This window comes from Myxocyprinus asiaticus, chromosome 31, assembly GCF_019703515.2.
Source record: "Myxocyprinus asiaticus isolate MX2 ecotype Aquarium Trade chromosome 31, UBuf_Myxa_2, whole genome shotgun sequence".
Classification (NCBI taxonomy): Eukaryota; Metazoa; Chordata; class Actinopteri; order Cypriniformes; family Catostomidae; genus Myxocyprinus; species Myxocyprinus asiaticus.
In genome coordinates this window covers 3,267,867-3,282,387 of record NC_059374.1, presented here as the reverse complement: position 1 = coordinate 3,282,387, position 14,521 = coordinate 3,267,867, and the positions used below count along the sequence as shown (strand labels likewise).

At 34.6% G+C, this 14,521-nt stretch overlaps 1 protein-coding gene across 1 annotated transcript in view; it reads left to right on the top strand.

The window, feature by feature from the left end:
• Window positions 1-14,521, top strand: part of LOC127422256 (tyrosine-protein kinase receptor UFO-like) — a 90,974-nt gene that overhangs the window by 45,586 nt on the left and 30,867 nt on the right. The window contains exons 8-11 of the mRNA XM_051665646.1: window positions 6,781-6,920; window positions 9,207-9,351; window positions 9,729-9,749; window positions 12,635-12,764. Of these exons, the coding sequence (XP_051521606.1) occupies window positions 6,781-6,920; window positions 9,207-9,351; window positions 9,729-9,749; window positions 12,635-12,764 (436 nt within the window). The remainder of the gene's footprint in view (window positions 1-6,780; window positions 6,921-9,206; window positions 9,352-9,728; window positions 9,750-12,634; window positions 12,765-14,521) is intronic.

Here is a 14,521-nt window from a genome sequence, read left to right as displayed (position 1 = left end):
TCCTTTTATACCCGTATGTCCGGGGAAGTGGCATGCAAATACCACTCGCCAATTTTCATTGGCCTTTTATCAAAGACCAGAGGTGTCTAGGGCTCCCAAGAGTGAACCCTAGTGTCACTACATCGACACAACATCAAGTGAGTGACAGACAGGGAACTAGTTTTTCAAATGTAGCTCAAAACCATATTTTCTGATATATCTAAAACTATATTCAAAATACATTCTACGGAAACAAAAATCTTGATACATGGATTGTATGCAATAATGATAACACCTTATATTAATTTTCCCTTTGTTAAGGGTTTAAAAAGAGGCTAATTAATGACTAATAAGTATTTACAAATGCATTATAAAGCATTAATAAGCAGTTATAACATGCAAAAAGGGTGACTTTCATGCAATACCTGCCAAACAGTGAGCCATTTTACCTCAAATGTTAGAAATGCTTAAAAACACTTATTAAACATTAATAACCTATGAAAATGTACCATAATGTAAAGTACACAGATCTGAAACATTCAGCGATGGTGACAAGAGGTTGGGCAAATAAATATATATTCTATTAATATATGGGTAACACATTACAGTAATGTTCCCTTTGTTAAGGGTTTATAAAGGAGGTTGTTAATGACTAACAAGTCATTTACAAATGCATTACAAATCACTGATATGCTGTTATAAGAAACATGCATAAAAAGGTGACTGTCATGCAATACCTGTGAAACAATGAGCCATTGTGACATGTAATAAATGCTTAATAACACTTATTATTATTAGTAACCTATAAAAATGTACTTTATTGTAAAGTGGACACATATGACGAATTTATTAAGCAGTTGCCAACTAGTTATAAATGCTTAATAACACTTATTCAACATTAGTAACCTATGAAAATGTACTTTAATGTAAAGTGGACACATATTGAATCATTTATTAAGAGGTTGCCATAATTAGAAACATGTACATAAAGTTCAGAATGGTTTAATAGTCATAAGGCTTTATTATATGATATATGATGTGAATGAGCAAGGAAACCATAAAAGTGTTTTTGCAGTGGACTTTAGGAAACTAGGACTAGGTAAAACCATTCTTTTGACATCAATGTGACAAGGAAAGGGACAACACAAGTGAGACAAGCCATTACAGCAATTAATACTTCAGCAAAAGGGCATAATCCCGCCTTTTAATGTCATCATAATAGTCTATTTTTGCTGCATTGTGACATAAATAATGAACTAAAGCATTTTATGTTTTTGATTTAAAAAAAGTATATGTGTATTTATTAAGCATTTATAACGTATAAGAATGCTCAATATTTAGCAAGTATTGAATGAAAGTTGCCCTTTTTATGCATGTTGCTGTAAATGCATATAAATGATTAAAAAAACATTTGTAAATGACTTATTAGACATTAATGAACCCCTTTATAAACCCGTAACAAAGGGAACATTAAAGTGTTACCATAATAAGATATGGAAATTTTGCTTCTCATGTAGATTTATCTTGAGAATATTAAGCATGTTTATAGATTTTTACTGAAAAACAAGACAAAGATAATGATTAAGAACTGGATTGTTTGCAGTGACACCAGTCAAAGCAAACCTTTGTAACAGTGCATTTTAAACTGCCTGCGACCGCATACAGTAAACAACATAATTAGCGACTAATTGCTTTAAGACTGAGGTTCAGGCCTTGTAAGGCAGCTCATTAAAAGAATCGCTCAGCTCATTTTACAGTTAAACAGTTTAAAATGCTGACTGAGGTTTGTAGTTGTTTTACTGTCGAGTAGCATGACTCCTCCTTGCCTCGTCAACATGCAACAGAACGGCAGTGTTTAGGTTGTTACGAATGCATCACTGTGTGTTTTTGACTAATATGTGCCAGCTATACATGTGTGTTGGTCTTTGGAGGAACTCTGAGGCTGTTTTTCCGTGCTGCCTAATGCATTTCTGTGCTGTCTATATTTCAGACAAACACAATAAACACACACGGACATAATGGAGTTCTGCACATCTAAATCAATCCTAGTGGATTTTCTATCATAATGTGAAACCAATCATAAAAGGATTGTATTGGGATTTTTTTATATTTATTTTTACAGAATTGCAAAATAACAAAACAGAACTAAAAATCTTTTAGAACACAGTTCTCAATAGGACTTTTATGATTCTCAATAGGATAAATTCCATCAGAAGGAATATAACTCCTCTAGCTACCCATGTGTGTTCCTTTCACTGTCCAATGGCAAGGCATTATGCCAATACAAGTACAATTCTGAAAAATATTACACAATATCCAAGAGAGTTCAAAAGCAGGGTTCCAGAAGTAAATAACCCATTACTTTTCATCATTGAGAAATAGATTATATAGTTTAGACAGATAGATGCTAGCGTATAAAACTTTCAAAACAGACCTAGCAAATGGTCTGAGGTTGTTATGTGATCATAAATGCTTCTGTAGAAACCACAATTTGGTGTGATTTGAACTTCATTTTTAAAACGTTGTGTTTAATAACCAATCTTAGCTGAAGAACTACACTACCCATAATCCTGAAGTTAGATCCACCAATCAGAGAAGTCAAACCCCTTAAACTTTATGGACTCGCCAGCGCTATATCGGCGCTATATCACAAAATAAGTATATGCTTAAAACGTTAAAGTTTCCGTATACATAAGACAGGCATATGAGATATCATTTGAAAGATTAAAATCTGAACTTTTCAAAGATAGCCATCACTTCTGTATTTATGTTACTTAAAATAACAAAATAAGGCCTCAAAACATTTGCATTGAATTCCAGAGGTTATGGGGTAGAAATATATATATGGAAATAAAAGTGAGTGGTGGCATAGTGGACTAAAGCACTGAACTGGTAAGCAAAAGGTTGTTGGTTTAATCCCCACAGCCACCACCATTGTGTCCTTGAGCAAGGCACTTAACTCCAGGTTGCTCCAGGGGGATTGTCCCTGTAATAAGGGCACTGTAAGTCGCTTTGTATAAAAGTGTCTGCCAAATGCATAAATGTAAATGTAAATGTAAAAGTCCTTCACATAGCACATAAATGGACAAGTCATATATCAAATGAAAGCTCTCATTCTCAGAAATGCGACTGTACAGTTAATTTGTTGCCCTAATACCACAGTTCAATTTTTTTTCAAAAGAATCAAAAAGTGAAATGATTTCTGTAAGTCTTCAAATACAAATGTCTCTTTTATGCTCAGATAACTGCTGCTGTGAGCCCCAAATAGCTAAAAACTTTATATCTGATTTTACCTTAGGAAGTTCTCTAAATTTGCCATAGTTTACTTGATGGTGAGCTTGCTTGTCTGAATAATCCAATATAATATCTTAGATGTCTTGAACAAATTATGCCATCCAGAAGGAAAAGCATGCAAAACAAATCTTCAGAAAATATGTTTTCGACTATTGATTATACAGTGTTTTATATAATTGCAAAAGGAAGGATCTCAGCTTTCTAATGACACCAAGATTGTGCTTCTAGTCCACTCAGAGGCCGAGATTTTCAATGAAATAAGAAGGTGGTGCTTGAACAGAAAATTAGACTGAATGTCTATGGACGAGCACATCTGTGAGGGCTAAAATACGTTAGAGAGCCACCTACATTTCAGATCTTTATATTGTGATGGAATGAGATGGAGAAAATTTTTTTTTTTTTTCTAGTGTTTTCTTCCATCTAGTGGAATAAAATGAGACTTTTCAAAGTGAGGTAGAGTGAACAGAGCCAGAATTACGTGTTTACAAAGGTAGGACAAAAAAAAATAAATAATAATTTTTTGTTTGTTTAAAAAAAAAAAAAATAATAAAAATGGTTTATCATAAGATTATAAATGCATACAATATTATTTATGAATAATTGGAGTCTTTTTCTTTTATTTGGGCAGTTCTTTGAAAAATGAGACCAATTTTTTGCAATTAGTCCACAGTATGTGTGAATGATGAGCTTTTAAATTTCAGTGTGAAAAATGTCAGGCAGCTGTCCAAAAATGCACCAGAGCATGGAAACATTTCAAATTAAATAATAAAATTTCGCCTCACACTCTCAAACTACTTAGATAATTGTATATATCTGAATATTTTGAAGTAAATTCAAAGATATTGATTTTGCACTTATAATAATAACAGTCAATAGTTTTTTTTTTTATTTATTTTTTTTATTATAGCAAGTTTCTTCATGGGATGAGTAGTTCATTCACATTTTTTCTATTTTTATGTATTTGTGCTTTGCATCAATTGTTGCAATGTGATTAATCTCAGAGACATTTGGGAAAATGTATAGGAAAAAACTTCAAGAATCAAATGAATCGGTCACTGTAATATGTACTCTAAGAATCGAAATCAGGCAATTTCAGTTAATCTAGTGGGATTTTACTTGACTCTTAGTGACTCTAATTTGATTCCGTTAGGTTTCCAAATTATTATATAAATTAAAATAGGAATCTTGTACACATTACATTAGAATTTTAAGCCTTGGGATTCCTAAATATTTCGCTAACATCCAAATGAAAAACACAAACAGGCTTTGATTTCTTTTGTGCCATCATTCTCCTGTTTTTAGTCTTGACGACTTTTATTTTTCTGGTTTTCTTATTCTTTGTTCACATGTGAAGTGCATATCTGTGTCCTCTTGTTATTCTGATCTCTTATTGGAACATTATTGAATGAGGGAAAGAATACAAAGAAACAAAGTGAGGTGGCAGAGGAAGGCTGGGAGCTTTTGGTGAAATGGTATTTTCACAGCCAAGAGCCAGAGACACATATGGAAACAATCAGACGTGAAACGCCTCCTGATAACATCACCAGCCATGCCATGTTCCTTAACGTCTCAAACTCAAGGACGAGGAGATGTGTGTATTTGCAGGATGAAATTAGACACAATAACACTTGTATCGCACTTGCGATGGAAAATGGAAGAAAGTTTGTTTCATTCTCTAGTTTGAGAGAATTCTTTTCTGGGACGTTGGCAAACACACACACTCTTTCACTAAGCTATTTCCAGACCGTTACTTCAACCGTTTCCAATGTGTGTTGTTATTTCTGCTGCTCTGGATTGGAAACAGAGACGGCAGGAGAGAAACGAGTTTAGGACAAAGAGAGAAAGAAACTGAAAAAAAGACACTCTACAGCATGTCTGACATAGAGCAAAAGTGAAGTTCAGAATAGCATATCACCATACTCATTCTATTTCTGCAGTATGTGGACTTTGCATAGTATATACCCAGATGGCATACTACATTTGCACATTTGTGCAGTGGACAAAAGAGAACATCCCATAATGAAATGTGCTCAACTTGACCTCCCATTTCCAGTGTGACCAAGCAATATCAGCTGCAAATTTTAAACAGCTTTTTCATTACTTAATGGGACTGTGATAAAACACGTTTTACACTAAATGGATATGACATGCATGTGAACTGTAGGCCAATGATAGGTGCATACTCAATAATATCCAAATAAACAATATATTGGATTCCAAAGCCACTTTTTGTTTTGTCATTTTTAATGCTTTACTTGTGTGCTAAAATAATGTAATACATTTTAATTATCTGTTTTATTATTTTATAATATATATATATATATATATATATATATATATATATATATATATATATATATCAAGACATGTGTTTCAGGGGAGGAGGAGGGTTTCAGAGAAAAAATTATTGTAGCATGTTGCAGTAAAACCAGCTTATCTGCAACCAACTGAGGAAATTCACATTTTAGACAAAGAGAGAGCACGCAGGTTGATTGGCTAACAGGTTACATGTTCATAAAACCTATCAACTTTTAATTTTGTACGCTTATGTGAACCCACTTATTTCACACTTGAAGCCACTTCTTCACACCCACATAATTTACACTGTAAATGAATGAATAATGTTAAAACAGGGGTCTCAAACTTATATTACCCAGGGGTCACTAGTCAGGTGGTGTTCTCCATTGGGGGCCAGTTAAACAGCTGTAACAAATATAAGTGTTTTTTACAAACATGAGTTGTAATTATATGTATCTAGTTACTTGTGCAGTTATGCAGTTTGAATACAACATGGCACATACTTATACCTAAAAACATTTTTTTTTGTGTTTTTTTGTCATCAACTAGGCTGCAATTACGCATTTACATTTGTGTTCTAGGCCTGTAATAAGCCATGTGAAAAAAGATCACTTCAGGAACCAAATGAGAGAGCCAAAGTTGGCCAATGGGCTGTTAGTTTAAGGCCCCTGGTCTAGAACATTGTAATTAAAGGAATGTTCCAGGTTTAGTGCAAATTAAGCTGAATTGACAGCATTTGTGGCTTGATGTTAATTACCACATTATTTTCCCCGCCTCATCCCTTGTTTATTAAAAAAAAACAAAAAACAAAACTGTAAAGCATTTACAGTGGAAGTGAATGGGGCCTGTCCATAAACATAAAAAAAAACACTGTTTCAAAAGTATAGCTACAACATATAAACATTAAAAAAAAAATGTGTTAACGTGACTAAAGTGGGATATTCGATTGTAAGTGTCTTACTGTAAAACGATTTTTTTTAATAGACAATGGATGTGTCACAATTATGTTTTGTGCTAAGCAACATTATGCCACAAATGCTGTCGACTGAGCATTACTTGTATTGAACCTGGAACATTTATTTAAGAATGAAGCCTTTTGTTGATGTTTTACGATGAGAATGTGGATGTTGGTTGGTTGGTAAAAAAGTAGCTTTCACCATGTCACACACAGTTCGAACGTTAATGCGTGTTGTTTTATTTGTGTTTTAGTTCCGGATTCAGCACCAGAGAATGTGACTGCTGTGGTGAACGGGACAGAAGTTCTGCTGAGATGGTCAGAACCTTCTGGAAAGATAAATGGCCATCTGCAGGGATACATGATGGAGTACAGTGCTCCTCATATGCAACAGGTTAACATACATCACACACTCATACTTACCCCAGTCTCTGTGATTTACATGTGATTTCAGTTCCAGACATTAGTCTAGTTCAGTCGAGTCAGCATTGCTCATGTTGTTTGTGGAGCTTTGAGTTGAGCTGTGACTGCTGTGATTAGCACCTTAACAGGCTTTGTCATGGTTGCAATGTAGGAGTCATTCACCTCATCCTGTGAATCACTGAACGTGGTCATACCAAGGTATTCTTTGAAGTACTTTGGAATACCGCATAAATACCATCGTAAATGAATATGGTAATCCAGTAAATAGTTTACAGTGGAGTCCAAAATCTGAGAACACTAGTGAAAATACTTCTATTTTGCATTTTTCATTATAAATTATATTATCAGCATAACAATTTGAGTAAAATTTTTTTATTTAAAAATATATGTGGATGTCATAATGTCTTAGTATTTGGTATGTCCTTCCTTTATGTTATTCCAGATTTGAGAATGTAAAAAGGAGCATCTTGTGTGTTTCAGGAGAGCATAACAGTGTGGTGCCGGAAGTAAAAATCACATAAATTCTTTCCATAGGCAAATTCATTTTTAACAATAGCTTATAAACTTTAAAGACAGACCTACCATGAGCTCTGGGGTTGTTAATTAATGGTATATGCTTCTTTTGAAGCCATCAGTCCGTGTTGTTTCAACTTTAGACTTTAGACTTAAAGACCGTGTTTAATAGTGGAATTCTGAAGAGAAAGATGCACCAATCAGAGAATAGCAGCCAGCAAAGCGCGCCAAAAGAGCTCTACAGTGACAGCCCACTCCCAAGACACACTATGAATGACGCAGTCGAGACGGTCTCACTACACTCTCAAACTACTTGCATATTTGAAAATATCAGAACATTTTGCAATATAATTTAAATATATAGTTTTTATTAGGGCTGTTGATTTAACACGTTAATTCAGTGTAATTCATTATATAAAAAATACTGTGTTAAAAAAATTAACTCAATTAATCATGTTCCCAGACTGTAATAAGGAAGATTCCAGAGTAATTCAAGCTTGTAGTACCACCTGTTTTCTCCATGGGGCAGTAAGTGAAACTCCAGCTGTATAGGCAACACACAGCTTATACAGAGAACAAACCAACGCGTTCTTGCATTCAAAACACTAGATGGAGCGCAAATCCGAACTTGGAGATCTCAAGACATATTTTTCTAAGTATTAAACTATTTTTAACTTGACACAGTGATCTTAAAATGGTAAGTTTATGACGGGACACAACAAAAGTGAGACGCTCCAAAATCGTCCGTCTGATGCAGATCAAACAAGCCCTCATAATAAATCTCTGACTGACTGACAAATTCAATTGCAAAATGGATTGCTGTGAACCAGTGATGTAAGCCAATGATTGGCTAATGTTTAATAATATGGAAATAATTTTTGTATCGTCTTATCAATGCTTAACTCTTCTGCCACAATAATGTGATGCATTTTAATTAGCTGAATATAATTGTATTATATATATATATATATATATATACATACACATACAGTGTATGTAATTATTTAAATATAACTATTTATAATTATTTCCTCATAATATATTGAATTATTGTTATTTGAGGGGCTTTCTCAGCAAATATTTATATATGCAATTAATTGCGATTAATTCTGTTAATTAATCGGCACACCATGTAATTAATTACATTTTTAAAAATTATTGATTGACAGCCCTAGTTTTTATATTTCTAATAAACAACTTTATATCAACAGTTGTATATATTTCCATTATTTTTTATTTTATAAGGTCATTCGCAATGCTTCATAGGATTGTAGTTCTTTCCCTCATTAATAAATGTTAAGCACAGAGTCTTGTACCTTTGTGTTTTTGTACGATTTAACAAATACTTTTCAGTGTTACAGTTTATAATCTTGTTATTCACCTTGGAGCTGGTTGGTTTTGTTCATGGCTTAGAACTCTTTTATGAAGGAATTTATGAAATCCCTATGGAAGAAATGAATGGGAAAAATACTTTCGGAATCATTACTACACCATGGTACCATAATAGTATTGTTTTATAAAGGAAGTCAAGCAAGTATGTTCCTTAGAATTCATTTAGGATTCATCTGTGCATGTTATTCCAAAGAAACTTTGTAGCCTTTCATTAAAATGTAATAACTTGTGATATAGGGAGCAGTCCAAATGGGTTGTGAATGCCGTTTCATATATACTTAACATTTTATAAATTACATCATTACATTTTGTTGTTTTTTACTGACCAGTTCACTTTCGTCTGTTTCTGTAGGTTGTGGTGGACATGGGTTTGGACACAGAACTGTTTCTCAATCTGTCTGCCCCCCAATCCAATGTGTCCTTCAGAGTGTGTGCGTACACTGGTGCGGGACAGGGGCCCTGGACACCCCTCCAAACCATCACACTTATATCTTCAGGTGAGACAACAGGCAGACAGTAAACAAGTAGTTGATGCATAATGTGTCTCTGGAGGTTACAATTTTTGGTTAAAATTTATATGAATGTATAAGTGAATACCTGGTACTGTTATTGGGCATCATTTAATTTAAGTTTCACCACTTCGAATCAGAAGTGCAAATATCACATGCCGTTGCGGCACGCATAATAATAATAATAGATTTGGCAAAATGCTGCTTGAAAGAGTTTTAGATGGAACTTATCACACTGCAGGACATGTTTCAATATTTTTAACAAAAATATTTAATGTCAACTATGCAAACACAAACGTATAAAACACTTCCAAATCAAACATTTACTCTGAATGTTAATGGTCTTTTCTCTCAATATTTTGCAGAAATGCTGCTTCACTCTAGAGGTGAGTCTCTCTCTCTCTCACGCACACATACACACATACACACACACACACACACACACACACACACATACACACAAAGAAAAGTTATTATATTATATTATATTATATTATATTATATTATATTATATTACATTATGGTTCCTGTAGCGCAACACCAATATTATGGGTTCGATTCCCAGGGAACACACAAACTGATTTAAAAAAAAAAAAAGTGTCTGCCAAATGCATAAATGTAAATTTATTATATTATATTTAGGTCTGTCAATCGATTAAAATTTTTTATTCAATTAATTACATGGTGTGCCGATTAATTAATCAATTAGTTGCAACTAATCGCATATATAAATACAGATTCTCCTGACAAACAATTATCAAATGAAATTTGATTCATTGAATCAATTATAAGTTATGAGCCAATACGTTTTTGGGGTTTGGCCCAAAATGACTAATTGGCCTGTATCTATCGCAACATCCAAACATAACAAAACATGGTACACATGGACAACAGGACATTCTGATGGCGCATGACAACTTTCATCAGTTTCCGATGCTATGGCATGCTTTAACTTAAGAAAATCCTAATTGTGAAAGTGTGATCAAAGAAATTCAAACTGTATTCACAGCATCCACAGGATCCATTTTTCCCTATTTGGTATTTGGATGCACATTGAATGAGACTCCAGGTTGTACCATCCTTGTAGGGACATTTGGTTGCAAAGATAGTAAAACCTGAGCCACACTAGATGTGGAAGTGGTCTTTTCCTTGTACTTCCCATAGTTATTCCCCTTTTGAAATGTTGGTTTCTTCTGTCTGCTATTGCACATCTCAGAAAAGCGGAAGAACAGGACAAAATAAGGAAAGGGAGCAAAGGAAATTGGTTACAGGCAGAACCTATGAGGAGGTTTGTTGTGTGGGAGTCATCTGGAAACTGAAATAGAGAGAGTCAAATAGTTTAGGGCATTAACTAGAAGCAACACGCCCTGTTGTAAATCTTGCACTGAGGTCATTTTCAAGGGCTAATCCAACCATTGACCAGCTGTACAAAACACACATCCACCCCCAGACACACACACAAACACACAACCTCTGTATCCTTTTATCTTTTTGAATCTCATGGCTAATGCGTCTAGAGTTCATAGTTTATTCTACAATCTTGTCTACAGAATTAAGCCCCAAGCGAGAGCATTCCTTCCTCCACTCACTCTATCCTTGTGTCAATCACAAGACATATTAGCTCTGTTTCAAAACCTAGTGATCTACTTTGCTGTCTGCTGCCTACATAGGCAGCTGAGGCTATTTAAACGAATGTTCCTGGTTCAATACAAGTTAAGCTCAGTCAACAGCATTTGTGGCACAATGCTGATTACCACAAGGCACTTACAATGGAAGTGAATAGGGCAAGTCCAAAAACACTAAATTACAAATTGTTCAAAAGTGTAGCCACAAGATGTAAACATTCTACACGTTCACATGATTTTAGTGTGATAAATCACTTTTTGTGGTAATCAACATTATGCTACAATTGCTGTCGATTTAGCATAACTTGTACTGAACCCGGAATAGTCCTTTAATTTGATGCAAAAGAAAACAAGGCTGTGAGGAGTGAATGGCCCTCAATAAGCATAAAATACATAGCACACACAAAAAGTATTTTTGAACTAAGTATATTTATTGTCCACATTACAATTTTTATGGCATGATTTTTTTCACTGAGCTCATTGCAGTCCATTCTAACATATGAGTAGATTCGGAGTAATTGCCGTGTAAAATGGGTCTTCCTGAAAACTTTCCGCCAGATTCACATATGCTTCATACTGTCCTGATTTGTTAGTTAAACGTGTATATGTTAGTGAATTCCAAACATTCATAAAGAGGAGGCGTGTGCATGTTCAGTCACAATTATCATCATCCACGCCCATGAAAACGCCATATAAGGAAGACACACGACTCGCTAGTAAAATGCGTTTAACATCTATGCAGAACAGTAATTAAAATCAATTTTATGAATGAAGTGCATTTACATCGTAAAATTTTGATTTAGCAAACACAATAGCGTCTCAAAGAAAGTGAGGACTTACTGTCATCACATGATTTTGCTGTCATATGACGCTCTTTTGTGAATCAAACAGTTCAAGAAGTCAATAAAAATGGTTTGAAATAAGTGTAAAAAAAAATTCAGTTCTCATGTAAATCATGATGGTAACAGTGATAAACTTGCAACTGGAAGAATCTTCAGAGAAATTAATAGAATGCCTGAAGAAGATCTTTGACAGAAATGCTATATGATATTAACAATTTGCAAGCTATACGACATTGTCCAGGCTTTTTCAAATACCGCGTGAAGCCTTCACACGTGCTGTGTTTCTGCGGTAACGTGCTCAACAAGCCACGTGATAAGATGCGCGCACTGACTGTCTCAGACACAGAGGCAACTGAGATTCATCCTCCGCCACCCGGATTGAGGCGAGTCACTACGCCATCACGAGGACTTAGAGCACATTGGGATTTGGGCATGTCATTTTGCCTGAAAGTACACAACACGTTCGGATGTCTTATGCACGATTTACACATGGTCGGAAGCAGGTGTACATTTTGTTCGTACCACCTAACGTTTTGAAAATAAAATATTTTTAATGAATTCGAGAATTTACATCAGAACGGCTTTACGAACGATTTACATAAAAATTAGTGTTGCTCGTGTTTCTTGAATAAGGCCCAATGAGCACATCAGGAGCTCATTTATGATGCCTAAAAATGCCGTCTAGGTAGTTTGAGGCAGCTCACTATGCTTAAGAACATATCAATACTTTCACACCTTTGCTCCTTATAATCCAGTTTAAATTATTTTGTCATTTTAAATCTAACTCTCTGTCTATGTGTAAAGGTCTGTCGAGTCATCCAGCATTCTCCTGGCACTGGTGGTATGTGGTGATGGCCATCGCTGTTGCCATCGCTCTCGCGGTGCTCTTGGCCGTGTACATGACTAGGCTAAGGCAGAAGGAGACACGCTTCGGGTAGGTAGTGATGATCGGGTGGGTTCTGTCCTTTTCCATTCTATGGCCACAAACATTTCTGCCATTATTGAATGATTCTGACACTGTGGATGTCAGCTTAAACTGCAGACATCAACAGATTAGTTGACAAACAAATGACAGGAAACAGATTAACTTTAAGTGCAGTCATGGAACTCTACATCCCAGATAGCACATGTACATCTCAGAGATGTCTGTTTTAGATCTTTTCATCTGGAAAGCATCACAATCAAATTAACATCTGTTAAACATCTTAAAAAGATCAGATTTACAAACATTCCAAATCATAAACGTCTCAAAGACATCTGTTGTGTATTTTTTTTACATCCGTGAGGAAACTTCTTATAGACGTATTCCAGATGAGCAAACAACCTACTAAATATATCTTTCAGATGTAAACACACACATCAAATAGACATCTCTGTGGCGTATGTGTGCTATCAGGGATGGCGCAAGCTGATAGGTCCTTTAAACATGTCATTTGTTAACCAATCGTCTCATTTACTTCATGGCCCATCTGTAATAATCTGTAAAGCCAATCAACTACTCTCTTTTTGTCTAGCATTTAAACTGCAGTTTCACTGCAGCACGCAACAAGAGTTTTCTCACTAAAACCCTCCTCCTCCCCAGCACAACTTGTCTAGATATGCATCAGTTTGAGAATTTGGACTCAGCTTTAGTTTATCACAGCCCTGCAAACAATGACTTGCTACTTGCTAATGCTAGTTAGAGGGAGGTGGTAGTAGGGGAGGGGCATTCTCATTCCAGAGAGCATTTTATTGGACAAAAAATGTGTTTACAGCCCTGAGCAGGAGATGATATCATTGTAACATCAATGGTCTGTTTTTTGTGGAAGAGAAAGACTATACATTTTAAATGTGCATATGTGTTTAAAGTTTACACCGTTTTGTCGATTTTTAAGAGTACACTAGCAAATAGGGGTGTTTATTCATCTTCGGCCACTTTTTATAGTACTATGGACTTCAAGAAATGAAGGTTACAACATTTTTCACACTCTCACACTCGCCAATAAAAATACTCACAAGTGATATTTATGTAGATTTTTCTTAGTTTTTTCATACATTACTTCTCATACCTCAACTCACTTTTGATGATTTGGCTAACAAGCACACTAACTTTTGGAAAAACTCTACTGTTTTACTCTACTGGTGGGAAATTTGTTTTTTCTTCTTTTTTCTTTTTTGTTGCCAAAATTGATTATTTCATTGAAAATTTTCACACAATAAATAATGAAACAGTTTATTTCACTGTTTGTTAAGATTATCATAGTTATAAACATGTAATTATTTATAATTTTGTAATAAATTTTCATAGTTTAATATTGAAAGTCTGGTTCTAGGACGAGGCTAAAACAGGAAAATCTATACATAAATGCATTTATAAAGTAGCAAAAATAAATTATGTAGGCTTGGGGAAAACGTTTCCAATTCAATTTTAATGTGACCTTCATATTACAACAACAAAAATGTTAAAATCTGTTTGTTTTAATAAAAATCAACCCCTGGGACATGAAAGTGCACAAAACTTCAATGTTGATTTTTGGGGGATTTATAATTTTGTAGTAAAATTTGTCATTTTCTTTGGAGTATGGAGAAATATGTGTTAAATTTATATATTAAGTCATTTAGTAGTTTATTTTAGCTCGACAAGAAATTAGAGGTCCTGATAGTGGATTCTGATACCGATAACTAAGGTGGTGGGAAATGTCAATAACCGAT